The sequence below is a fragment of the Panthera pardus genome, unplaced genomic scaffold, assembly GCF_024362965.1.
Source record: "Panthera pardus isolate Hobbes unplaced genomic scaffold, ASM2436296v1 HiC_scaffold_25, whole genome shotgun sequence".
Lineage (NCBI taxonomy): Eukaryota > Metazoa > Chordata > Mammalia > Carnivora > Felidae > Panthera > Panthera pardus.
The window spans coordinates 42682931-42704259 of record NW_026526821.1 but is presented as its reverse complement, the minus strand read 5'-3'; the positions used below and the strand labels follow the sequence as shown (position 1 = coordinate 42704259).

Sequence of the window (21329 nt, the reverse complement as noted above, 5' to 3'; positions counted from 1 at the left end):
GGGTGGCAAACAGCCCTCGACTGCTGTCGACACAACTGGGGGTCACCAAGGTCCCCAAGTTGTCTCATCTCACAATAAAGAGAGATGAGTTGCTGGAACTGTTCATGGAGGGGCTTTCCCAGCTCCTCCCCCTGGATGATCTCCTGGGGCTATTTTGCTCTGACCAGTGGTTTTAACTGCCGGCTACTGGAGCTGCTTTGCCGACAGGTACAGAAAGCCAGAGGAGCCTTGGAGATTCCCTCCCAGGCATGGCTCTCAGCCAGTGACTGGCCACCACCAGGACATGGCAGGCCAGCATCCTTGCCCTGAGGGAGAACATATTCTGAGGCATAATTTACACGCCAGAGCTCCCCATGGGATCAGGCTGAGGCTGAAACTTCTGAAATTGCATCCTTACTTGGATTCTTCCTCATCCTCAACCTGCTTCCTCTACTTTATCCTGGTTTCTCCCGAGAGCCCTTTCTTAATAAATTGCTTGCCATCAACTTCTGTCTCAGGGTGTGGACCCAACCTCAGGCAGTTGGTGTTCTCGGGAATATTAGGACTAGCTCCTAGGATGGGCTTGAACCACCACTGGCAAGGATCACTTTTTTCCTCTTTATGGCAACAGAGATTTAAAACCATTGCTCCAAAACAAAGTGTGCCCAGGTGGTGATGCCTTTTCTGTAAGGCTATCTGCAAGGGTGTTAAAGAATGGCGAATGATTGGTGCACAGCCCATGAACCTGTTTAGAGATCCAGCAGCCTTGTTCCATTATGTTGATGTATTTAGGTTGTCCTTTTGTGTGCACAGAGGCCTGGGCAACTGACTCTTTGCTTACCAAAATGCAAGGCGACTATGAGTCAAGTTCTGTCCTCTTAGATGGAAAGGGTGACCAGAAACCCTTCTCAGTTTTGGAGCACCCCCGATCCCTGTTCTCTTCAAGGCTCAGTGGCAGCCAGCAGGCTCCCACTGTTTGTCTGCTCCCGCCTGGAGTGAGCAAAGCCAGCTCAGACACCGGGGCCTGACAGGCCTTGAGATAAACAGTTTCATCTTCAGGAAATGCACATACGAAGCAAGTTTTGGTTTCTGCGCTTCATAGGAACACTTCAATCAGTGTCTCCTGGAATCCTAAAATTTCCACCTGATTTTTGCTAGAAGAATCAGAGTATGGCCTGATCCAATGAAAGGAGTCACTCCCAGTTGGGGGCCTTATCTGTAAGAGGAAGGCAATTACGCCTTTTCTGCTTAAAGACAGAGTGTTGGACTAGATAATCTTTCAAAGTCCTTTCCTATCCAGGAATCAACGCTTACCTTCTTTGCAAGTCAGAAAGCACACTGTATATATGGAGAGAGACGAGGAGGGCTGCCTGGGGATTGATGCTAGAAGCTCTGGTTGCCTAGCAACGACTGACAAGGATGGGAACTCAACGCCCCTTCCCCAGGGACCTGAATCCAACCTCTCACAAGTTGCTGGTGCTGCATTCTTGAACAACTCCCCACAGCGTGGGCATCTGCAATCACACCACACGGGTGATGCCTGAGACCACATGTTCAGCTCTCAGAGTAGTGGGTGGATAGGAAACTCTGTTGGAGATCAAATCCAAGTGTGTCCAGCAACAGCAATATGCGGCCTCTCCGTGGGATGGTGAGAAAAGAGAAGATAATCTCCTCCTACCTGTAGCTCGGAAGGTTTCTTAGTAAAGCCCATTTCCTGGTCTACATTGTGTGATTCTGCCCACCTCGTCTCAGTGTTAAAAGTGAATTCGCCTTATAAGCTAATGAATCTTCACTATGGGCATCCTGATTACCACACGTTCTGAAATGCTTTGCTAGATACTAGTTTGGCAATAGTTTTCTTTCATTTAGCTGATGGTCTTATGGAAGTAAAACAGTCAAAGGATCCAGATGGTTTTCACAAAGAAATATCTACCTGCCCCTACTTGGTATCTGAGTAAGCAGCTGATATGCACTATGGAGTGTCGGGGTATTGTGCTTTCCTAAGGATGTTATTTGTGGAATGTGTGTGTATGTGTGTATCACTTAGGGCCCATGGTTCATTCAGAAATGTCCATCACAGTCCATTGGCCCTGACTCTTCAACACTCTCACACCCACTTTTGCCTCCATAGACACTTGGTATTGGGTAGAAAGACAAATGTTAGTCTACCCTTGGCCCCGAGACGGAAACATACTTAGCCTCTAAAGCCAGTGCAAACACTCCAGCTGCCTCGGGGGCAGCCGCGGATGTCCCAGAATGCCTCAGAGTGCAGTTGCCATACAAATCTGTGGTTGCCTGGAAGGGAAGATATTCAATCATGAGCGAATAAGTCACGCTAGTTTGAACCCCAAAACAATATGAGGCAGAGGGTTGTCTATTTCTTTTATTTAAGTTCTACCTTGTTCTGAAGATTAAGCTGAAGGTAAGGATAAGCTAGCATCCATCTATCTATCTTGCCATACCTTTTATTCAAGCTTCCTAGTAGCCCATGCAAAAAGGGACAACCCGTGCCAGTCTGAGTGCTCACAAGATAAAAAGAAGTCAGTTGTTCAGAGAGGCATATTTGCAGTTATTCCAAAGACTAGAGAGACATCTGTTTCCTGGGTCCTGACAGGAAAATCTATAGGTGAAAAGTTGACAAGTCAATACTACCTCCAAGTCAGTGCAACCATGAGTATCATTGCCCTGGGATCAGTTGGGAAAACCCAAGCTCACAGTGTCATTTGTCCCCCTTCAGAAAGGAAAGGGTGGCATTTCCAAAGAGGGAGGAATAAACACGCTGGGCTAAAGTTTGTCTAGAAGGACAGGCCAGTAAAAAGAAGATGTTTCTCTAGATCCCATGAGGAGATGCTGGGACACATGGAGCCACGATAACGGATGTGTGAGAAATCACTTCCAGAATTCTTAAGTGGGGAGACTGATCCATCAGGTTTTAAAGGACTTACACGAAGAAGAAAAAAACTGCTCATTTTCAATGAGCCAGGGTGAAAGCCAGGGGCTTCATTAAGATCATGTATACACCACAGGACTTCTCCCTCCTCTGTTTGTCTGTAGGATCCTCAGAAAGGCCTATTAGCTTGAAGTACAAAGTGTCAGGGGAGTTTAAAGGCATCTATTGGGGGAAAGTTACAATATTCAGAGTGAACTCAAGGCCCTTCCCGGGCCCAAGAAGAAAGAGAGTCATAGACAAGGTTGAGGACAAAGTGACACCATTGGGGTAGGGAGGGGCACCTTCTGGCGGGAGGGGGGGGGTGCGGAGGAGTGAAGCATCACAAGCAGAACAGGATTGGGGCCTCCCTCACTTCCTTTCTGCTCTGCTCTTCTCCCTTTCTGCCCATATAGCTCTCCTAGGATAGGAGAAGCTGAAGCCTTCTTCTGCTTGGGAGGAGTGGGCATACTCACTGGTTCCCCAAGACCAAGGGGGAGCTCAGGAGGGCTCAAGGAAGGAGGCAGGTAAGGTCTGTGTCCCTTCCATAAAGGGATCTCTTGGCTCACAGGAGAGGTGAGGTGGGTGGCCAGTCAAAATGGAGCTCAGCAGAACTACTGAATCACCAACCAAATTCAGGGCTTGGGGGTCTGAGGAAAGGCTGATATGTGAGTGAAATACCCAGAGAGAGGAAGAGATCCAAAAAGGCTCATTATGCTCTACCGATTAGATTTTAAAGGGATCTGGAAAATTCACCATGTTACCTAGCTGCCCAGGAAGGAAGGACTGCTCAGAAAAGTGCAATAAGTAATCTAACTCTGGGATGCTTAATCTTTTTTTTCCCCCTCAATTATGGACATATTTTAAAATAGAATGAAAACCATTGCTCTTGCCTTGAGAAAACACGTGTGTGCCCAATTTTGGAGGGCTTATGGACCTACTATTTTTTAATTACTGTAATAAACGGATGGGCTCTTGGCTCAGATGGTGTGATGCCTCAGTTCTTTTCTTTTCTTTTCTTTTTTTTTTAAGAGAGGGGGACAGAGAGAGCAGAGAGCGCTCGCGAGTGGGGAAGAAAGGCAGAGGCAGACAGAGAATCCTAAGCAGGTTCCACGCTCAAGGCAAAGTCCGCCCCTGGACTGTCTCCCACAACCCTGGAATCATGACCTGAGCTGAAATCAAGAGTCAAGGCTCAAGTGACTGAGCCCCCCAGGTGCCCCGATGCGTTAGTTCTTAATATTAGTTCTCCTTATAAGTGGTGTGCTGCGGCAACTTTTTGATCATCAGAGTTTGTCATTATTTGTAAGGCAAAACAATAAACAAGAAAGACAACCTATGGAAAATATGCTGGAAAGGAAGCACAGTTCTTGTTTCCGACTTGCACACCGTATGGCTCTACCTTGATAACAAAGCATTACCTGCCCTGAAAGACAACGGATCTCTAGAGCCTCAACAGGTGCGCTGACTCTTTGAGGGTAGGAGGGGAGATCCCCTTCTTCCCATGAAGTCACACAGTGGTGACGCATGACGTCACTCTGTACCTGACGTCCCATAGCGGCTGTGCACTTCACCGCCTCACCGAGGGCCCGGGGCTGCACTCACCACGCCGGCCTCAGGGTTCCTCTTCCTCCCGTTGCTGAAGGTGGAGGCCAAGGTGGAGGAGCAGCTCTCGTCGTACAGGGCGGTTCTGCCGTCGTTGATGGCCGAGTTGATGGAGATGGTCCACATGCTGGAGGCGTAGCCATCACAATTACAGTCGTCGTAGCTGCCGCCGTCCCCGGAGGCCCACACGTAGATGCTGCCTTTGCCGCCTCGACCCTGGGGAGGGGGGCACAGGGAGGGAGGCCACCAGATCCCACGCGCCCCGCGGGGGAGGAGGTGGTGCGGGCTGCCGGAGAGGAGGGGGCGGGGCCCCGGCCCGGGGAGGAGGGGGCGGGGCCCCGGCCCGGGGAGGAGCTGGCCAGCCTGGGCGAGCCAGGTTTCCTCGGCATCTGTGAGCGGCTCTGTGTGCCTGGAAAACCACTCTGCTGCCCACAGGGCGCTGTGAGAATGCTCCTTCTTGTGTCCAAAGGATCCAATACAAAAAGTTACCTGACTTTAGTGTTTGAGCTTGGGGGTAACACGGTAAGAAAAGCTGGAAGAATCGCCTTAAAATTTACAAGAAAATTGCTTTTAAAAAGCTAGAAAGGTAGTACATCCTCATGGTAAGAAATCAAAGTATATGAAAAGAAAAAGGAAAGAAAAACCCTCCTACAGGTCATCATTATCACCCAATTCTTGTTCCTCCTTTCAGACTTTTTTTTTCAGCAAAAATGTAAATGTACATTTATATTTATCCTTAGCTCTATAAGATGTAAAAGATATTTATATATCTCTGATTTTCTAGTTATATATTTTATATATACATTTACATATATACGTAGATATTTTAAGTTTAAAATACACATTTTACTCCAACATATATAAATCTTGCATATCAAATATGTGTGTGTGCGCGTGCATGTGTGCAAGCTTGTGTGTGTGTGTGTGTGTGTGTGTGTGTGTGTGTGTATTTACCTGGTTGGATCATACTAGAATTCTTTTAAACACAATATTATATGACATTTTACCTGTGTAAGGGAACACCAAATATAGGAAGAAAGTTTTATATGAACAAAAATAACTTTAAACACATAATAATATGCACAATGGTTATTACTATGTGCTAATTAGTTATAAACAGCAAGCTTAGCTATAAATCCCTACAGTTCATGTTGCTCTTCTGTTCAACCACATTCTTATTTGCCTGTCCTTTTCTTTTCCTGTTCTTTGCCTTCTAGGAGTAGTCTCTCTCCCTCCACAACCCAGGAGTGCCCATCCCCTCTGGCTTCCTATGTTCTGACTCTGGGGGCAGTAGGGCTGGGGGTACTCTGTTTCCCTGCAGGCTAGGTGGGCAGGGCAGATCAGCCATGCAGTGTGGGAGGTAAGGGCAGGTGTACAGCCTCCGCCCCTACCCCCCACCCCCTTCCTTCATGGCTTGGCCCAGGGCAACTCAGTAACTCCCCAGGACCAGAAGATATGGATGTTATGACAGAGAAAGTCTGTCCCTGCGTGGCCATCAGGGGTCTATGGTCCTGACTCAGGGGCTTAAGGGCAGAGATGCCAGAAGGCAGAGAGACAACCGGATTACCTCCAAGGTCTCTCTGCCTCCTGGCAATGAGAAAAAACATTTTGATTGCTTCTAACAGGACTTGGAGTTAATTAGCCTCTGATTGACTGAGTCGATACATCAACAAAGATTTATTCAGCCACCAGCTGAGAACGGTCACAGTGTCTTGGAAAATCAATACTGGAAAACTCCACCGAAGTCAGTAACTGCTCTCAGAAACCAGGACAGACGGGCAAATGTATCATCCCTACAGCTGGTGCAGGGGATCACACGCTCAGACAGACTCAGATTTGGGCTCAATATCAAGAAATGGCACCCAATGAAATTGAGACAGGTGTGGATCAGGGTGAACGGATGAAGCCCACCAAACGTGGAACTTTCCTCTGAATCAGTCCACAGATGGGCTGCTGGTGAGACAAAGCAACCTTTGCTAAAAGGTAATCGGTGCTAGAAGCATTGTCACTGTGTTGTAGGGTTTTGGGAGACGATTGTGACTCTAATTTTTCAGGCTTCTCTGTATTCATGCCTCCTCTGCAATATGACTTTGCAGTCTTGCCCACCAAAAGGAGAGGTATACTTCCCACCCCTTAAATCTGGCTGGCTTCCTGTCTTTGCTTTGTCCAACAGAAAGTGGTGGAAAGTCAGGCTGTGTCAGTTCCCAGCATAGGTCTCAAGAATCCCTCAATTCTGTTGCACCATGAAACAAACCTGAGTTGGTCTGCTGGTTGATGACAGATTTAGCCCAGATTACCATCCCAGCTGACAGCCCACAAGTGGCAGACATAGGAGGGAGGCTACTCCAGACCAGCCAGTCTGTAGTTCACCTTCTAGCTGACCACAGATGCATGAGTGAGGCCAGCTGGCATGAGCCGAGGCTGGCCCAGATCAGCAGAACAACCCAGCTGACCTGCAGACCCATGAGCAGGACTTAAATGGTGGTTGTTTTAAACTACTGAGTTTGGGGGGCAGTGTGTTATGTGGCCTGGCCCACTGATGCACAGAGCACAACTGTCAGCCTGTTTCTGAGGAGTAAGCAGCAAACATTAGTTTTGTATTGGACTGTAAGACTTGCCCACAAGACTTGCCACTGTGATTCCTAGCAATAGTAAGCCTTGTTTTTCTAAGATGTGGTGTGTGTGTGTGTGTGTGTGTGTGTGTGTGTGTATGTGTGTGTGTTTATATGACATAATAATAGTTACATCTAATGATTGGGTATCAGGACCAAATAGTCCCCAAGTAGTCTGGGGACAGATACATGGGAAAAGGGCACCTATAAGAGAGCTGGTTATGGAATGGGTCTGTTGCTGGCACACCTTACTTTCCTGTTAATTGATGCCCCAAGATCTAGTTCTGCCCCCAGCTGCTCCTGAACAGGAGCTGGGCAGAAACAGACCGAACAACTGTGACCCATATTCCAACAATAAGTTGGGGAATACAATGAAAGAAACTAAGATGATAATGAGAAGAAGCACTACTATGGCACTTACTGTATGCCAGGGACTGCCCTAAGGACTTTACATATTAACCTATTGAATTCGATGTGAAGCACCATTTATACTAACCACAGGAAGGGTAAAATACTTAGAAAGAAACCCAAGAAACTAAGAAAAAAAAAAGAGCTAAGTACTAAATAAGACTTTGAAGGCTTTGAAGACTATGGAGGGACACATGAAGATTTGACCCAATGGAAAGACACATCAATACATGATGATCTTGGACAGAAAGAAAGCATTGCAGAGATGTCGATTTTCCCCAAGTTAACTTATAAATTTAACATCCTAATCAATACACTGTATCAATCAAGGTTCAGTCAGGCAAATAATGCTGTACGTAGTTCAACAGAAGGAATTTTATCCAGAGACTCCGTGGTAAAGGAGAACCAAAGACCAGATGGGGTTGGGAGTCTCACCTAGAGACTTGGATGAGATGGGTCAGCAGTCTGCACTGCAGGAGGGAGCTGGGCCTGGAGGGTGGGCTGTCTGCTGGGGCTCTCCCACCCTTCATCAGTAGCACATGCTCATATAGTAGACCGGCCATCAGACTCGCCCCAACCCTTTACATTGGAATTCCCTTCTCCACCTCCACTTCCCCTCCTACAGGACTTTTTCTTTTCTTTTAAGAAGGCAAGTGCATTTATAAATTTTTTTTAATGTTTTTTGTTTATTCTTGAGAGAGACAGAGCATGAGTAAGGGAGGGGCAGAATGAGAGTGGGACACAGAATCTGAAGCAAGCTCCAGGCTCTGAGCTGTCAGCACAGAGCCCGATGCGGGGCTTGAACTCACAAGCTGTGCGATCATGACCTGAGCCAAAGTCAGACGCTCAACCAACTAAGCCACCCAGGCACCCCTGAACACATCATCATCAAATAGTGAAAATTTTACTTCTTCCTTTCCAATTTGCATGCTTTTTGTTTTTTTGTCTTACCTAACTGCTGTAGCTAGGACTTCCACTACTATATTGGGTAGGAGTAAGCAGAGTAGGCAACCTGGTCTTGTTCCTGATCTCAGAGGAAATCCTTTCAAATTTTCCCCATTGAGTATAATGTTAGCTGTGGGTTTATCGTATCTGGCCTTTATTATGTTGAGCTAGTTCCTTCCACATCTAATCTATCAAGGATTTATATCATGAAAGGATGCTGTATTTTGTTAAATGCTTTTTCAGTATCTATTGAGATGATCATGTGGCTTTTATCTTTCATTTTATTGATATGCTTGAGTTACATTTATTGATTTGCATATGTCAAACCATCCTTGTATCCCAAGGATAAATCCCATTTGGTCGTGGTGTATAATCCTTTCAACATATTCTTGAATTCAATTTGCTAGTATTTTGTTGTGAATTTTTGCATCTATATTCATCAGGGATATTGGTCTATAGTTTTCTTTCCTTGTGGTATCCTTACCTGGTTTTGCTACCAAAGTAGTGCTGGCTTCATAGAATGAGTTTGGAGGTGTTCCCTCTTCTCAATATTCTGGAAGACTTTAAGGAGGGCTGATGCTAATTCTTCCTTAGATGTTTGGTAGAATTCACCAGCAAAGCCATCTGGACCTAGAGATTTCTGATTTCTGTGTTATTTTTTAATTGACTCAATCCCTTGATTTGTTATTGATCTGTTCAGATTTTCTATTCCTTCCTGATTCAGTCTGGGTATATTGTTGCTAAAGTGTATCCATTTGTTCCAGGCAATGTAATTTGTTAGTATATAATTATTCATAGTGGTTTCTTAAAATTCTCTGTATTTCTGTAGTATCAGTTGCCATGTCTTGTTTTCCTTCTAATTTTGAGTCTTTTTTTTCTTAGTCTAGCCAAAGAATTAGTCTTGCTCTCAAACGTGTTTCTCTTTTCAAGGAACAGGTTTTTAGTTTTGCTGATCCTTTCTACTGTTCTTCTGGTCTATATTTCATTTATTTTTGCTCTGATTTTTATTATTTTCTTTCTTCTGCAATCTTTGGACTTGACTAGTTCCTCTTTTTCTAGTTCCTTGAGGTGTAAAATTAGGTTGTTTGAGATTTTTCTTATTTCTTAATATATATGTTTATTGCTATAAACTTTCCTCTTAGAACTGCTTTTGCTGCATCCTACAAAATTGGGTATATTGTATTTTCATTTTAATATGTTTCAAGATAATTTGTTTCTATTTTTAATTTTTTGAAAGTGTTTATTTATTATTTTATTATTTTTGACAGAGACAGAATGCGAGTGGGTTAGGGGCAGAGAGAGAGGGAGACACAGAATCGGAAGCAGGCTCCAGGCTCTGAGCTGTCAGCACAGAGCTCGACAGGGGGCTCGAACTCATGAGCTGTGAGATCACAACCTGAGCCAAAGTTGGACGCTCAACCAACTGAGCCACCCAGGCGCCCCAGTTTGATTCCATTTTGATTTCTTCTTTGACCCATTGGTTGTTTAGAAGTGTGCTGTTTAGTTTCCGCATATTTGAAGATCTACTCACCTTCCTCTTGTTGAAACTTCTAATTTCCTGCCTTTTGTGTTCAGAGAAGATAGCTGAAATTGATTTCAATCTTTTTCAATTTGCTAAGATTGGTTTTGTGGCCTATCATATGATCTATCTTGGAGAATGTTCACAGGCACTTGAGAAGAATGTATGCTGTTGGTGGATGGAACATTCTATATGTGTCTGATAGGTCCATTTATTTTATAGTGTGTTTCAATTCCAGTGTTTCCTTGTTGATTTTCTGTCTGCACAATCTCTCCTTTGCCGACGGTGGGATAGTGAAGTCCCCTCCTGTTATTGTATTGTATATTTCTCCCTTAAGATTTGTTAGTATTTGCTTAATATATTTCAGTGCTCAGATGTTGGGAGTGTATATGTTTATAGTTGTTATGTCTTCTTGACGTACAGAGGCTCCCCAATTTATGATGGTTTGACTTAGAATTTTTTTACTTTGTGATGGTACAAAAATCATACTCAATTCAGTAGAAACAATGCGCTGAATTTTGAGTTTTTAATCTCTTCCTGATCTAGTGACATGCCGTACTCTGTCATGATGGTGGGAGGCAGCAGGAAGCTTCAGTCTACTCACCCACGTGATCATGAGGGCAAGCAATTGGTATACTTGCAAACATTCTGTACCCACATAATCATTTTGTTCTTCACTTTCAGTACAGCGTTCAATAAATTACCTGAGGTATTCAAGTCTGTATTATAAAATAGGCTTTGTATTAGATGGTCTTGCCCAACTGTAGGCTAAACTAAGTGTTGCTAGCACATTTAAGGTAGGCTAAGCTATCATGTTTGGTAGGTTAGGTGCATGAAATGCATTTTCAACTTATATTTTCAACTTTTGATCGGTTTATCAGGATGTAACTCTAGTGGAAGAAGATCGGTGTTGACCCTTTTATCATTATATAATGACCTGCTTGGTCTCTTGTTGCCAATTTTGAGCTTGAAGTCCATTTTGTCTGATGTGAGTATGGCTACACCTGCTTTCTTTTGGCTACTATTTCTTGGAGTATCATCCTCTGTCCCTTCACTTTGAGTCTATGTGTTTGGAGCTGGGAAGAGTCTCCTGAAGGCAGTGTGCAGTCAGGTCCTTGGTTCAATTCATTCAGACACTTTGTTCCTTCTGATTGGTAAGTTCAATCCATTTACATTTAAGGTGATTATTGATATATGAGGACTTACTATTGCCATTTTATCTTTTGTGTTCTGATTGTTTTGTATCTCCATTGTCTCGTCTTTTTCTTTTTCTTTCTTTCTTTTGTTTGATTTTTAGGTTGGTGGTTTTTTATGACATTTTGCTCAGTCCTCCCCTGCTTTTTATTGTATTTTATTTTTTTAAACTTTTTCTCAAATGTTTATTTATTTTTGAGAGAGAGAGAGTGGGAGGGAGGGAGGGAGGGAGGGAGGGGGAGAGAGAGAGGAAAACACAGAATCTGAAGCTAGCACCAGGCTCTGAGCTGTCAGCACAGAGCCTGACGTGGGGCTCGGACTCACAAACTGGGAGATCATGACCTAAGCCGAAGTTGGAGGCTTAACTGACTGAGCCACCCATGTGCCCCCTCCCCCGCTTTTTAGATGTTTTGTTTTTGCTCTAGATTTTTGTTTTGTGGTTCCTGTGAGATTTGTATAAAATGTCTTATAAATAAAATAATCCTTTTTCTGTTGATAGCAACTTATCTTCATTTGCCTCTACAGGTTCTGGCATTTTCCTCCTCCCTTTTTATACTTTTGTTATCACAAATTGTCTCTTTTTATGCTGGGAGTTCATTTCCAAATTGTAGTAGCTATATTTATTTTTAATGCCTTTTTCTTTAAAGCTTTATGTTACATTTAACATCCTATTATAAGAGAGGTTTATAATTTTATGATTCTATCTATCACCTTTGTAAAAATCTGGGGTATTTTTGTCTTTTCATTTTAGGCAGAAGAGTTCCCTTCAACATTTTTTTTTTAATGTTTTTTTTTTATTTTTATTTTTTATTTTTGAGACAGAGAAAGACAGAGCATAAGCAGGGGAGGGGCAGAGAGAGAGGGAGACACAGAATCCGAAGTAGGCTCCAGGCTCTGAGCTGTCAGCACAGAGCCCGATGCAGGGCCCGAACCCACGAACTGTGAGATCATGACCCGAGCTGAAGTCGGACACTTAACCGACTGAGCCACCCAGGCGCCCCTCAACATTTTTTGTAAGGCAGGTCTGGTGGTGGTGAACTCCATCAGCTTTTGTTTGTTTTTCTCTTTCATATCTGAAGGGTCACTTTGCTGAATAAAGTATTCTTGGCTGGAAATCTGAATTAGGACATTCACTCTCTTCTGGCCTGTAGTTTCTGTTGAAGAAATCTACTGATAATCGAATGGGATTTTCTTTGTAGGTTATGTTCTCTTCTCCCCCCTCAGCTGCCTTTAAGAATCCTTCTTTATGGTCAATTTTTGACAGCTTTGTTATAATATGTCTTAAAGAGGATCTTTCAGCATTGAGATACTAAGGTGACCAATTAGCTTTGTGGACTTGTATGTCTAGTTCTCTCCTTAGGTTTGGGAAGTTCTCAGCTATTACTTCTTTAAATAACCCTTCTGTCCCCTTCTTCTTCTGGTATATCCGTAATTCTTTTGTTGGTCTCCCTAAGGGAGTCTGATAGCTCTTGTGTGGTTTCTTCACTTCTTAAAAATCTTAGTTCTCTCTCTGCTATTACCTGAATTATTCTAGATTCCTATCTTCTGGCTCGCCTGTTCTTTCTTCCCTCCCATCTGCTCTGTTTCCAATACTTTGTAATGTGTTCTTCATTTCCTCTGTTGAGTTCTTTAGTTTCAGAATTTGAGTCTTTTTGGCAAAGCACTCCTCCTGTTCATTAATTTCATTCCTCAGTTCATTAAATTGACTTTCTGAGTTTTCTTCTAGCTTGCTGAATTTCTTCATAACCAGCTATTTTGAATTCTCTATCAGTTAGATCCTAATTTTCTGTGACTTGGAGATTAGTTGCTGGAGAACTGTCTGCCATTTGCTTTTGGTGATACCATCTTACTGTGATTTTTCATGGTGTTTGATGAGATGAGCCTCTGCTGACACATTTGAAGTAATGGATGCCTTTCTTATTTTGGTAGAGTTCTATTGACTTTGATTTTAACTGTTCAACCGGTTGGGAATTAAAGACCTTTCTTTTATTTTCCAGCAGGTGGCGATATAGTGTAATTTTTTCCCCTCTTACCTAAACTGCTCTACGGCTGTATTTGGGAGCACACACTTTCCACCCACCACCTGCTCTTCTGGCGGGGTCACTGAGGCTGTCATAGTTACCCGTGCACTAGCGTCTCACCAGTGCTGAGGTTGCCAGGGTTGCTGGCGTGCGGCTGGGTCTGCTAGGGTCATGGGTACTGCTGCTGCCCAGGGTTGTTGGGGATACCACGGTCTCGGAGGCCTCTGCCACTGCCAGGGTCACTGGGTTTACAGGCACCACTGCTGCTGTTCCCCTGGTTTTCCTGCCTCCATGAGGTCCAGTCTACCCACCTTCAATGTACAGATGTATGGTTCTCTGTGGAGTCCTGATGTGCTGTTGAGGAACCCCTGTTGGGTGATGGGTGCCCTATTCATTGCAAATTAAAGGAAGAAACAAAAGATTTCTCATGCTGCCATGTACTGATGTCACTCCCCCCAAATTTCTTAACAGTTCATGCAGATATTTTGCTCATAATATAAAAATGTCACAAATCGCTTACCATCTGCTAAGGTCAAGTTCTAGTCAGAGACTGGTGCTATGGCTCTGTGTGCCCCCACCCAGAACATCATTCTTTCATTCTAGGAGGTGGAAATCCACTTTGTCGGTCCCTCCTGCTCACCAATCAGTAGCAACCTGGACGAATGACCAGACCAGGCCCTGGCCCACTGGTATTACCTGCTTGCAGATACTAGGGAGGCAAGCCTGTTGCAAGTTGCCTCTTCCTAAACACTCAGTTAGGCTAGTTTTTATTTTCCAGTCACTTTGACATCTTAATACAACATTGACATACTTAAAAAAAAGTTATCACATTTTTTATTGCAAAATCATACTCATTGTAGAATAACTGAAATTTAGACTCTGAACAGGAAAATAAAAATCCTTTCTAATTTTCCACGAATAGAAAAGATCCCTGGTGATATTTTGTGGATTCCTGCCAAGTTGATATATAAATGCTAAGTATAAGAACAGGTTTAGGGATAAAATTAGGATCATAAAAGGGATCCACTTTTGTGGCCAGAATGCTTCAAATGTATATTCACTATTATATCAGTAACATTTCCTAATGTAATTAAATATTCCTCTACACTGTAATTTTTATTAGTCTTATTCAATAGCCATTCCATAATTTATTTAGTCCTTTATCTAGACATACCTGGAAGGCTGTTTCTAAGTTTTAAAGTTCTGCGATGAACATCATTTTATATGTCTTTGTATTTCTGTTTATTTCCTCAGGCAGAATTTCTAAAAGGGGGAATTTAGGGTAAAAAGGAATGAATGTTGGAAGATTCTTGATCTATATTGCCATATGATTGCTATTTATAATGCATATGAACAATTTATTTGTTTTGCCATCAGTGTGTAAGAATTCCACAATCAGCCCCCATGGTTCAAGATTGAGAATCTTACATTTAAAAAATCTAGTTTTGCCAATTAGGTGGGCAAAAATGGTACCTTGTTGTTTTGAGTTATAAATTTTTCCATGACCATTGAATTTATCTTCTTGCATTCTCACTGTTCATTTGTACTGCTGCTTTATGAATAAGGTTAGCAAAGCACCAAGCCATAAAGATAATATCCTTTGCCTATTTTTTCTTTCGTATTCTTTTTGATTTGTTAGAACTTTTCCTATATTAAGGACCTTAGCCAAATTTCTGTCATTTATGTTACATATATATTTGCCCAATCTTTTCTTTTATATGTTGCATTTTGACTTACAGAAAATTTCCCCCCTATATTGCATAAACCTATTAATTTTTGCAAATACTTATTTTAACTACTGCCTAGAACAATGTATCGATTTGCAAACACTGCTTTTCTGTACTCACAGTTCACTGAACAATTTTACTCAAACTATTCACAAACATCTTTGACATTGTGTTTGTCCTCACTAGATCACTGTTGAGTTGCCTTTCGAGTCACCTAGAAGTTGTTCTGGGCGCATTGTGGTAGTCATTGGTGCTATCTGATAAATGTTTCTAGCTGTCCACAGTTTGGGTCCATGATGACATCCCTTTGTGGTTGGGTGGGGTCCTGTAAGCCATTTTAATTAATGAGTTTTGAGTGGCAGTGACTGATACATAGTGTCATTTCTAGGCTGAACCATTGACTGGTCAGGGTCAAATGCCGTGGGACACCCTCTTTCCCTCGGCACAGTGACGAGCAATGTTCCAGATGCAAGCTCTGTTCTCTGAGAGACTGTGATAAGCAGAGCTCACTATTGACCATGGTGATGTGTAGCTGAATGAGAAATAAACCTTTGTGGTCTGAAGCTTCTGAGCTTTTGGGGCTATTTGTTACCACAGCATAATGTAGCCTCTCCTTACTGACACAGTTCATCATGTCCCTTTAATTTGGGTTATATCAGATGCACCATTAAAAAAAAAAAATCTCTGTGTAATGCAGTCCCTGGAATTTTTATCCCAAGCCACAAGTGGCCATCTGTATAATATTAGAGCAGCTGCTGTTTTCATTTTTCCTAAATTGTGTATTCTTACTTTTGACAGCTTATCCACCTACTGAATTGCTTTTTATTTGGGGGGATGAATAAAAACCTTTTAATCTGAAAAATATTAAGCACAACAAAAGTAGAGTGAATAGTATAATGAATCCCCACGGATCCATTGCTGAGCTTTAACAATGACCAGGCTTGCAGAAATTTTGAAAGGTTTTATGTAGTAATATTTCTTACTTAGTTTTGGTAAATATTTTCCTTTTGCTTTTATGCTTAGAAAGTCCGTCTCTGCCACGATATCAGTGATTGGATTATATTTCCATGCAGCTGTTTTGTGTGTTCATTATTTGTCACTTCTAGCCTTTTCTGTACTCCGTGTTGAAGGTGGTGGTGAATTCACAAAGGGCTTTAAATGGGGACGGTGGATCCTCCTGTAAGGAGCTACGCTTACACTTACTTTCAGAAGGCTGCTGGCTTCAACTGTAGGAGAAAGGGGCTGGTCTCAGTTTGTGTTCCTTCATAAAAAGACCCTGAGACCAGGGCCAGGGAGCAGGTAGTTAATCTGGGGGGAGGTGGTCTCAAGAAGCCTAAGTTAGTGGCAGGGGGACAGGAAACAGGGAAGGGAGAAACATCCAACCGAGTGTGAGCTGATGAACAGGTTGTCCCTGTGGGAGCTGGGGTCAACTTCTCTGGAGAGCCCCTGTGACCCTGCCACCAGGACAGTGCAGCTGGGGTGTTAACTCCTCCCAGTCTGGGCTGTGTGCACACTGGGGAGCACACTCCACTGGAGCCTGGCAGGTCCTCACCCAGAGGAGCAGAGAGGCCGGCTGGCTGGTGAGCAGGAAGCCACGGCTGGCTGGAGCTGTGTGCCACAGCCAAGTCACCAGGATCACAGCGTCTGCCTCATGTCCCCATCGGGTTCCACGGGAGTTCAAGAGTGTGCTGGTGGTGTCATGATCTCTGGAAAGGCCAACAGTGGATGGTATGGTTGCCCTTGGCTTCTGATTAAATCCTTCCCTCAAGGCCATGTTTAATGGCGCCTATTGTTGCCTCTAATTATGACCTATTTTGCCATGTATCCACTTTGGAAGGAAGACCCTTATGCAATCGTGTCTCATTTCTAGCAGGATCCAAACACACCATGATTAACCTTTCTGATGTCAAGGGGGCTGGTGAAGGGTTTACATTCATGTCAATCCCTTAAGCTGGTTGGTGTTTTCACTGGGTTCAAATAAGTCACCGCCGCCAATAAGGCCACAGGATGAGTGACCAAGGGTCTTGGTTCTCCTGGGACTGGGAGCTCCTTGGAAGTGGGACTTTCAGTGTTAAAAATGGGAAACCAAGATGGTTGACCATCCCACCTATGGCTGGCCAGCACTTAATAAGTTACACCTAAAACCTGCCAGCCTTTTCTTCCATTTCTCTTGATCACAAATAACGGGGACTGTAAGTGCAACAATCATTTCAGAGAATGGATTGCAGACTCCACACTTTGGCAGCTCCTGCTCAACTGTGAACCTTTGCTTGGTTTCAAAGCATAAATCAGGGCTCATGGAGTGTTCCTGAGAGCTCCTTGGCAGGAGGCATCCATTGCCTGCCAGAGGCCCCAACATTTGCTGCCACTGTGTCAGCCCCACTGCTCTGATTAAGTTTCAGCAGGCTGCACCAGGGCTCTGCCTTGCCAACACCCAATTCATCAGCATCTCCCTAGGCAGCCCTCTGCCCCCCTTGCCTGGAGGGTTCCTTTAGAGCCACACTCTTGCAAGTGATCTCTCTTTACTGCATTCCAGTCCGAAGATCTGGGATCTGTGCTTGGGTCCTTCAAAATCCCACAGGGATTGATTCCTAAACAATCAGTGCTCTGTCTCATCTGTGCCTCAGAAGGCTTTCTGTAGCCTCGTCTTTAAATATTCCTGTAGCCTTGTCTATTTCTGTAGCCTTGTCTTTAAATATTCCCTCCGGTAGCAATCCTGAACCGTGATTACTAAGAGGTTGGGGTGTAGCCATCAAAGCCAGCCACAGACTTACCAGGGTTACCCTGGGTAGCTGTACTTCCTCAAGATGTGGAAAGAAGTTCATGAATCAACTGTCACTTTCCAGGCCCTCTGTGTTGTCGGAATTGCCTTCTGGTTGTCAGGACAGCGTCAGACTCCGTGGTCCCCAACGTCTGGGCTCTGTTACTCCACCAGTCTCTGCAAAGGCTGCGTCTTTCTGACCAGCAAACACATCACCTTACTGGTCCTTTATTACCCAGACAGCGATGACTCCAAGCCTAAGATTAGGTTTTGTCAAACTGCACCCTCGAGATGGCAGCAGATGGCAGTGGGTGTCGGCCCACGTCCCTTAGACCTTCCGTGCACTGTGATTTCCAAATGCCAGCACAGCATCAGCATCTCTTTGTAGAAGGGCTTTCTCCCAAGAGGCCGACAGCTGGTGGGCACACCTGCCCCAGGGGGGCCGCAAGTACTGTGGCATTTATGTGGATCAGGATTTTCACCTCTGATAGCTTCAGGGTCCATGTGGTTTTCCAGCTTCCTGGTGGGACTGAGCTCAGGGTGTTCACAGTGGTGGCTGGCTCGATAACACACACTTTCCTGGTCCCTTTCTTCCCTGTCACACCTCCCCATTCACTACTGGGGTTCCCTTGCCTCCCAAAGCAACTACTTGAACAATCCTTGTTTCAGCATCTGCTTTTGGGGGGGGCTCCCAAACTAAGAAAAAAGTCAATTATTGGATTATTTCATAATTCAGGGGTCTAGGACTGTCACCTACTTCCCACAGAAGATGTGAAAAATGCTTTTACTATGTGGTCAACATGTAGACTAGAAAGGGGAATAAAAAGTTGCCTCCTCTTTTTTCTTGTCTGCTCCTTGCTGCCTCAGGTATTCATCGAGCAAATTTAGGAGATACAAACTCAAATCCCTAAGGAGTCAGGTCGGTGATGTTTATGTGGAGAACAAATGTCAGACAATTGGGAGTGGGGAGGTCTGTGGCGAAGAACACATCCCCAGAAAGGTCTCTCGACTCTTTTTCCTCTTCCTCTATCATTACTATGTTGGTCAAACAAAACCTACCTGCAGGATGCTAACATTCAAAGACAAGCATAAGACCTACCTTTGTCCACTAGGTAATTATCTGACTCCTTTGTTTAGGTGGAGACCATCTTTCAGAGGTGGACTTTCCTTTAGAGTAGACCAGACAACTGAAATAACTGAGAGATCTTTGCTCATGTATCATATACCATCATGCACGAGATTCTACAGTTCTGTCCCCCCAAATTGTCACCCTGAAACAAGGAAAGAACTACTCCCACAGCTTGGGGTTTCGAAAGTCGAATGAGAAATCATGTATTTTTCATTATACTTCACTTTCTAAAATATTTACATGCTGTCATCTGAAGATAAGTCATAACAATTTTTCTCTTAAGTTTTGGAGCAGTTGGCAAGCTTTCCAGAACAATCACACTTGAAAGGGCCTTTTTAGTTGTGACAGGGGAGGCTACAGATGGAGGAGAGAGAAATACTCAGACTTAAGATGCGGGGAACAGTTCAGAAGTTGTGGAAAATGACAGGAGCCACTGGGGAATGTGCTGCATTGAATGCCTTGTGCATTTGTAAATTGCGACTGAGGGCGGATGTCACCTACATGTCTCTCTGTCGGCCTTGTATGTCAAAAAAATGCTTCTCAGTGGAAATCCATGTCTGCTGGACATCTGCCAAGTGTCCCCTAGGGGACTTGTTGTCACCCGGTCCTGTCACCCGGTCCTGTGTGACCATTTCTCTCCAGCCACACAGTGAACAGTGCGATATGCAAACAAGCTGCTTGTGCGTCTAAGTTTCATCCTAACAACTCCTAAGGGTTGAGGCACTGAAATGGCACTGAAATGGGGCAGCACGATTGCCTCCTACCCCCTCACCCCTCGATCCTGTCGCTAAGCCCCCTCTATAAACTGAACTGTGCTTTTCAAGCATCAGGGGCCCTTGTGGTTGTCTCAGATGGGCTGAATGCCAATGGCATCATGAGAATTTTTGCAAGCTTCTCTTCTGAGGAACGATATTAGAGAATGAAGGAAAGATGACTCTCAAGGTGCCAGATGAGAATGAGTTGTAATGGGATCAACGGTCAGCCATCTTGGCTTTCAAAAAGGGAGTCAGGTGACATCAAGAGTAACTAAAAAAGTGACCATACTGTTTCTGCACTGCTCGAGTCTGGCAAAATCTCTTTTTTTGACTATCCCTTCTAAGACTGAAAGGTGTATGGTTTCCTAGGGCTGCTGTAGGAAAATACCACAAACTGAGTGGTGTAAACCACAGAAATATATTGTCTAGACATTCTGGAGGGTCAAAGTCAAGGTGTTGAGAAGGCTGGTTCCTTCTGAAAGCTGGGAGTGAGAATCTGTCCCATGCCTCTCCCCTAGCTACTGACAAGTTTGGGTGTTCCTTGACTTGTAGAGGCATCACCCTGATCTCTGCCTTCATGTTCTCTTGGCACTCTTCCTGTGCATCTGTGTCCAAAAATATAAAAAAAAATCATGTTTTTTATAACATGATTTTTTAAAAATGCTTATTTATTTTTGAGAGACAGACAGAACGTGAGCAGGGGAGGAGCGGAGAGAAAGGAAGGCACAAGACACACAATCTGAGGCAGGCTCCAGGCTCTGAGCTGTCAGCACACAGCCCGACGCGGGGCTCGAACCCACGAACTGTGAGATCATGACCTGAGCCGAAGTCGGATGCTTAACTGACTGAGCCACCCAGGCGCCCCTAAATTACCTTTTTAACACAGACACCAGTCATATCAGATTAGGGGCCCACTCTGCTCCAGAATGAACTCGTCTTAACTAATTACATCTTTCATGACCCTATTTCCAAATAAGGTCCCTTCGGAGATATGGGGGGTTAGGATTTCAATATGTGAGTTTTGACTGGGGGCGGGGAAAACCCAGCCCAAAACAGAGAAGAAACATGGTGTTATATTTCTATCGAGACTTCTGGAAGATTTCAACGGTTTAGAAGAAACTTCTCCATCAGAGGTCTGAAAAGCCAGTGTGGGGGTAGACGGCTGCCACTTGACATTACCGGAATGGAAAAGAAAGGGCTCTGTTAGCAACCTTCTGACTGATCTCTGACCCTTCAAGTTCTAAACCTTTCCAACAGAACCACATTTGCTAGTTTTGGAGCCCAGCAGAGAGAGAAGTGTCTGCCCTAATTTGGGGTCAAGATTCCCCCTCAGGCATTGGAGGGGAGCAAATGGCAGTTGGAATAGAGCCTGACAGGTTGTGACAAACAAGAATGCTAATGGCGTCATGTCCACGTAGAAGGAGCACATGAACATAAGCCCCAAGCAAGAGGAAAAGTGGATTCAGAGAAGGACACACAGAGCCAGTGGGAGACAGGAACTATAAGCATGGCCAAGACCCACGACCGTGGGGCCCCAGTGGGAATCTCCACACACTCTTGTGGCTGGAGCCCTGCAGCCATGCTGGGTCCAGAACGTCTGTCTGGTCCTAGCCTGTACGAGGTTCTGCCTGAATCCCCTCTCAGTGCCCTTGTCTCTCCTCGTGCATCCCTATAAGAAACCCCTGAAGTTGAGCCGCTGGGCCCCTGCTCCTGCAGCTCAGAGACAAACCAGAGCATCTGGCTTGGTAATC

General features: G+C 44.3%; 1 protein-coding gene across 1 annotated transcript in view; it reads right to left on the bottom strand.

The window, feature by feature from the left end:
- Positions 1-21329, bottom strand: part of PCSK2 (proprotein convertase subtilisin/kexin type 2) — a 273296-nt gene that overhangs the window by 17648 nt on the left and 234319 nt on the right. Inside the window, exons 9-10 of the mRNA XM_019462495.2 lie at positions 4508-4723; positions 2174-2274 (exon numbers count right to left, since the gene is read on the bottom strand). Coding sequence (XP_019318040.1) covers positions 2174-2274; positions 4508-4723 — 317 coding nt within the window. The remainder of the gene's footprint in view (positions 1-2173; positions 2275-4507; positions 4724-21329) is intronic.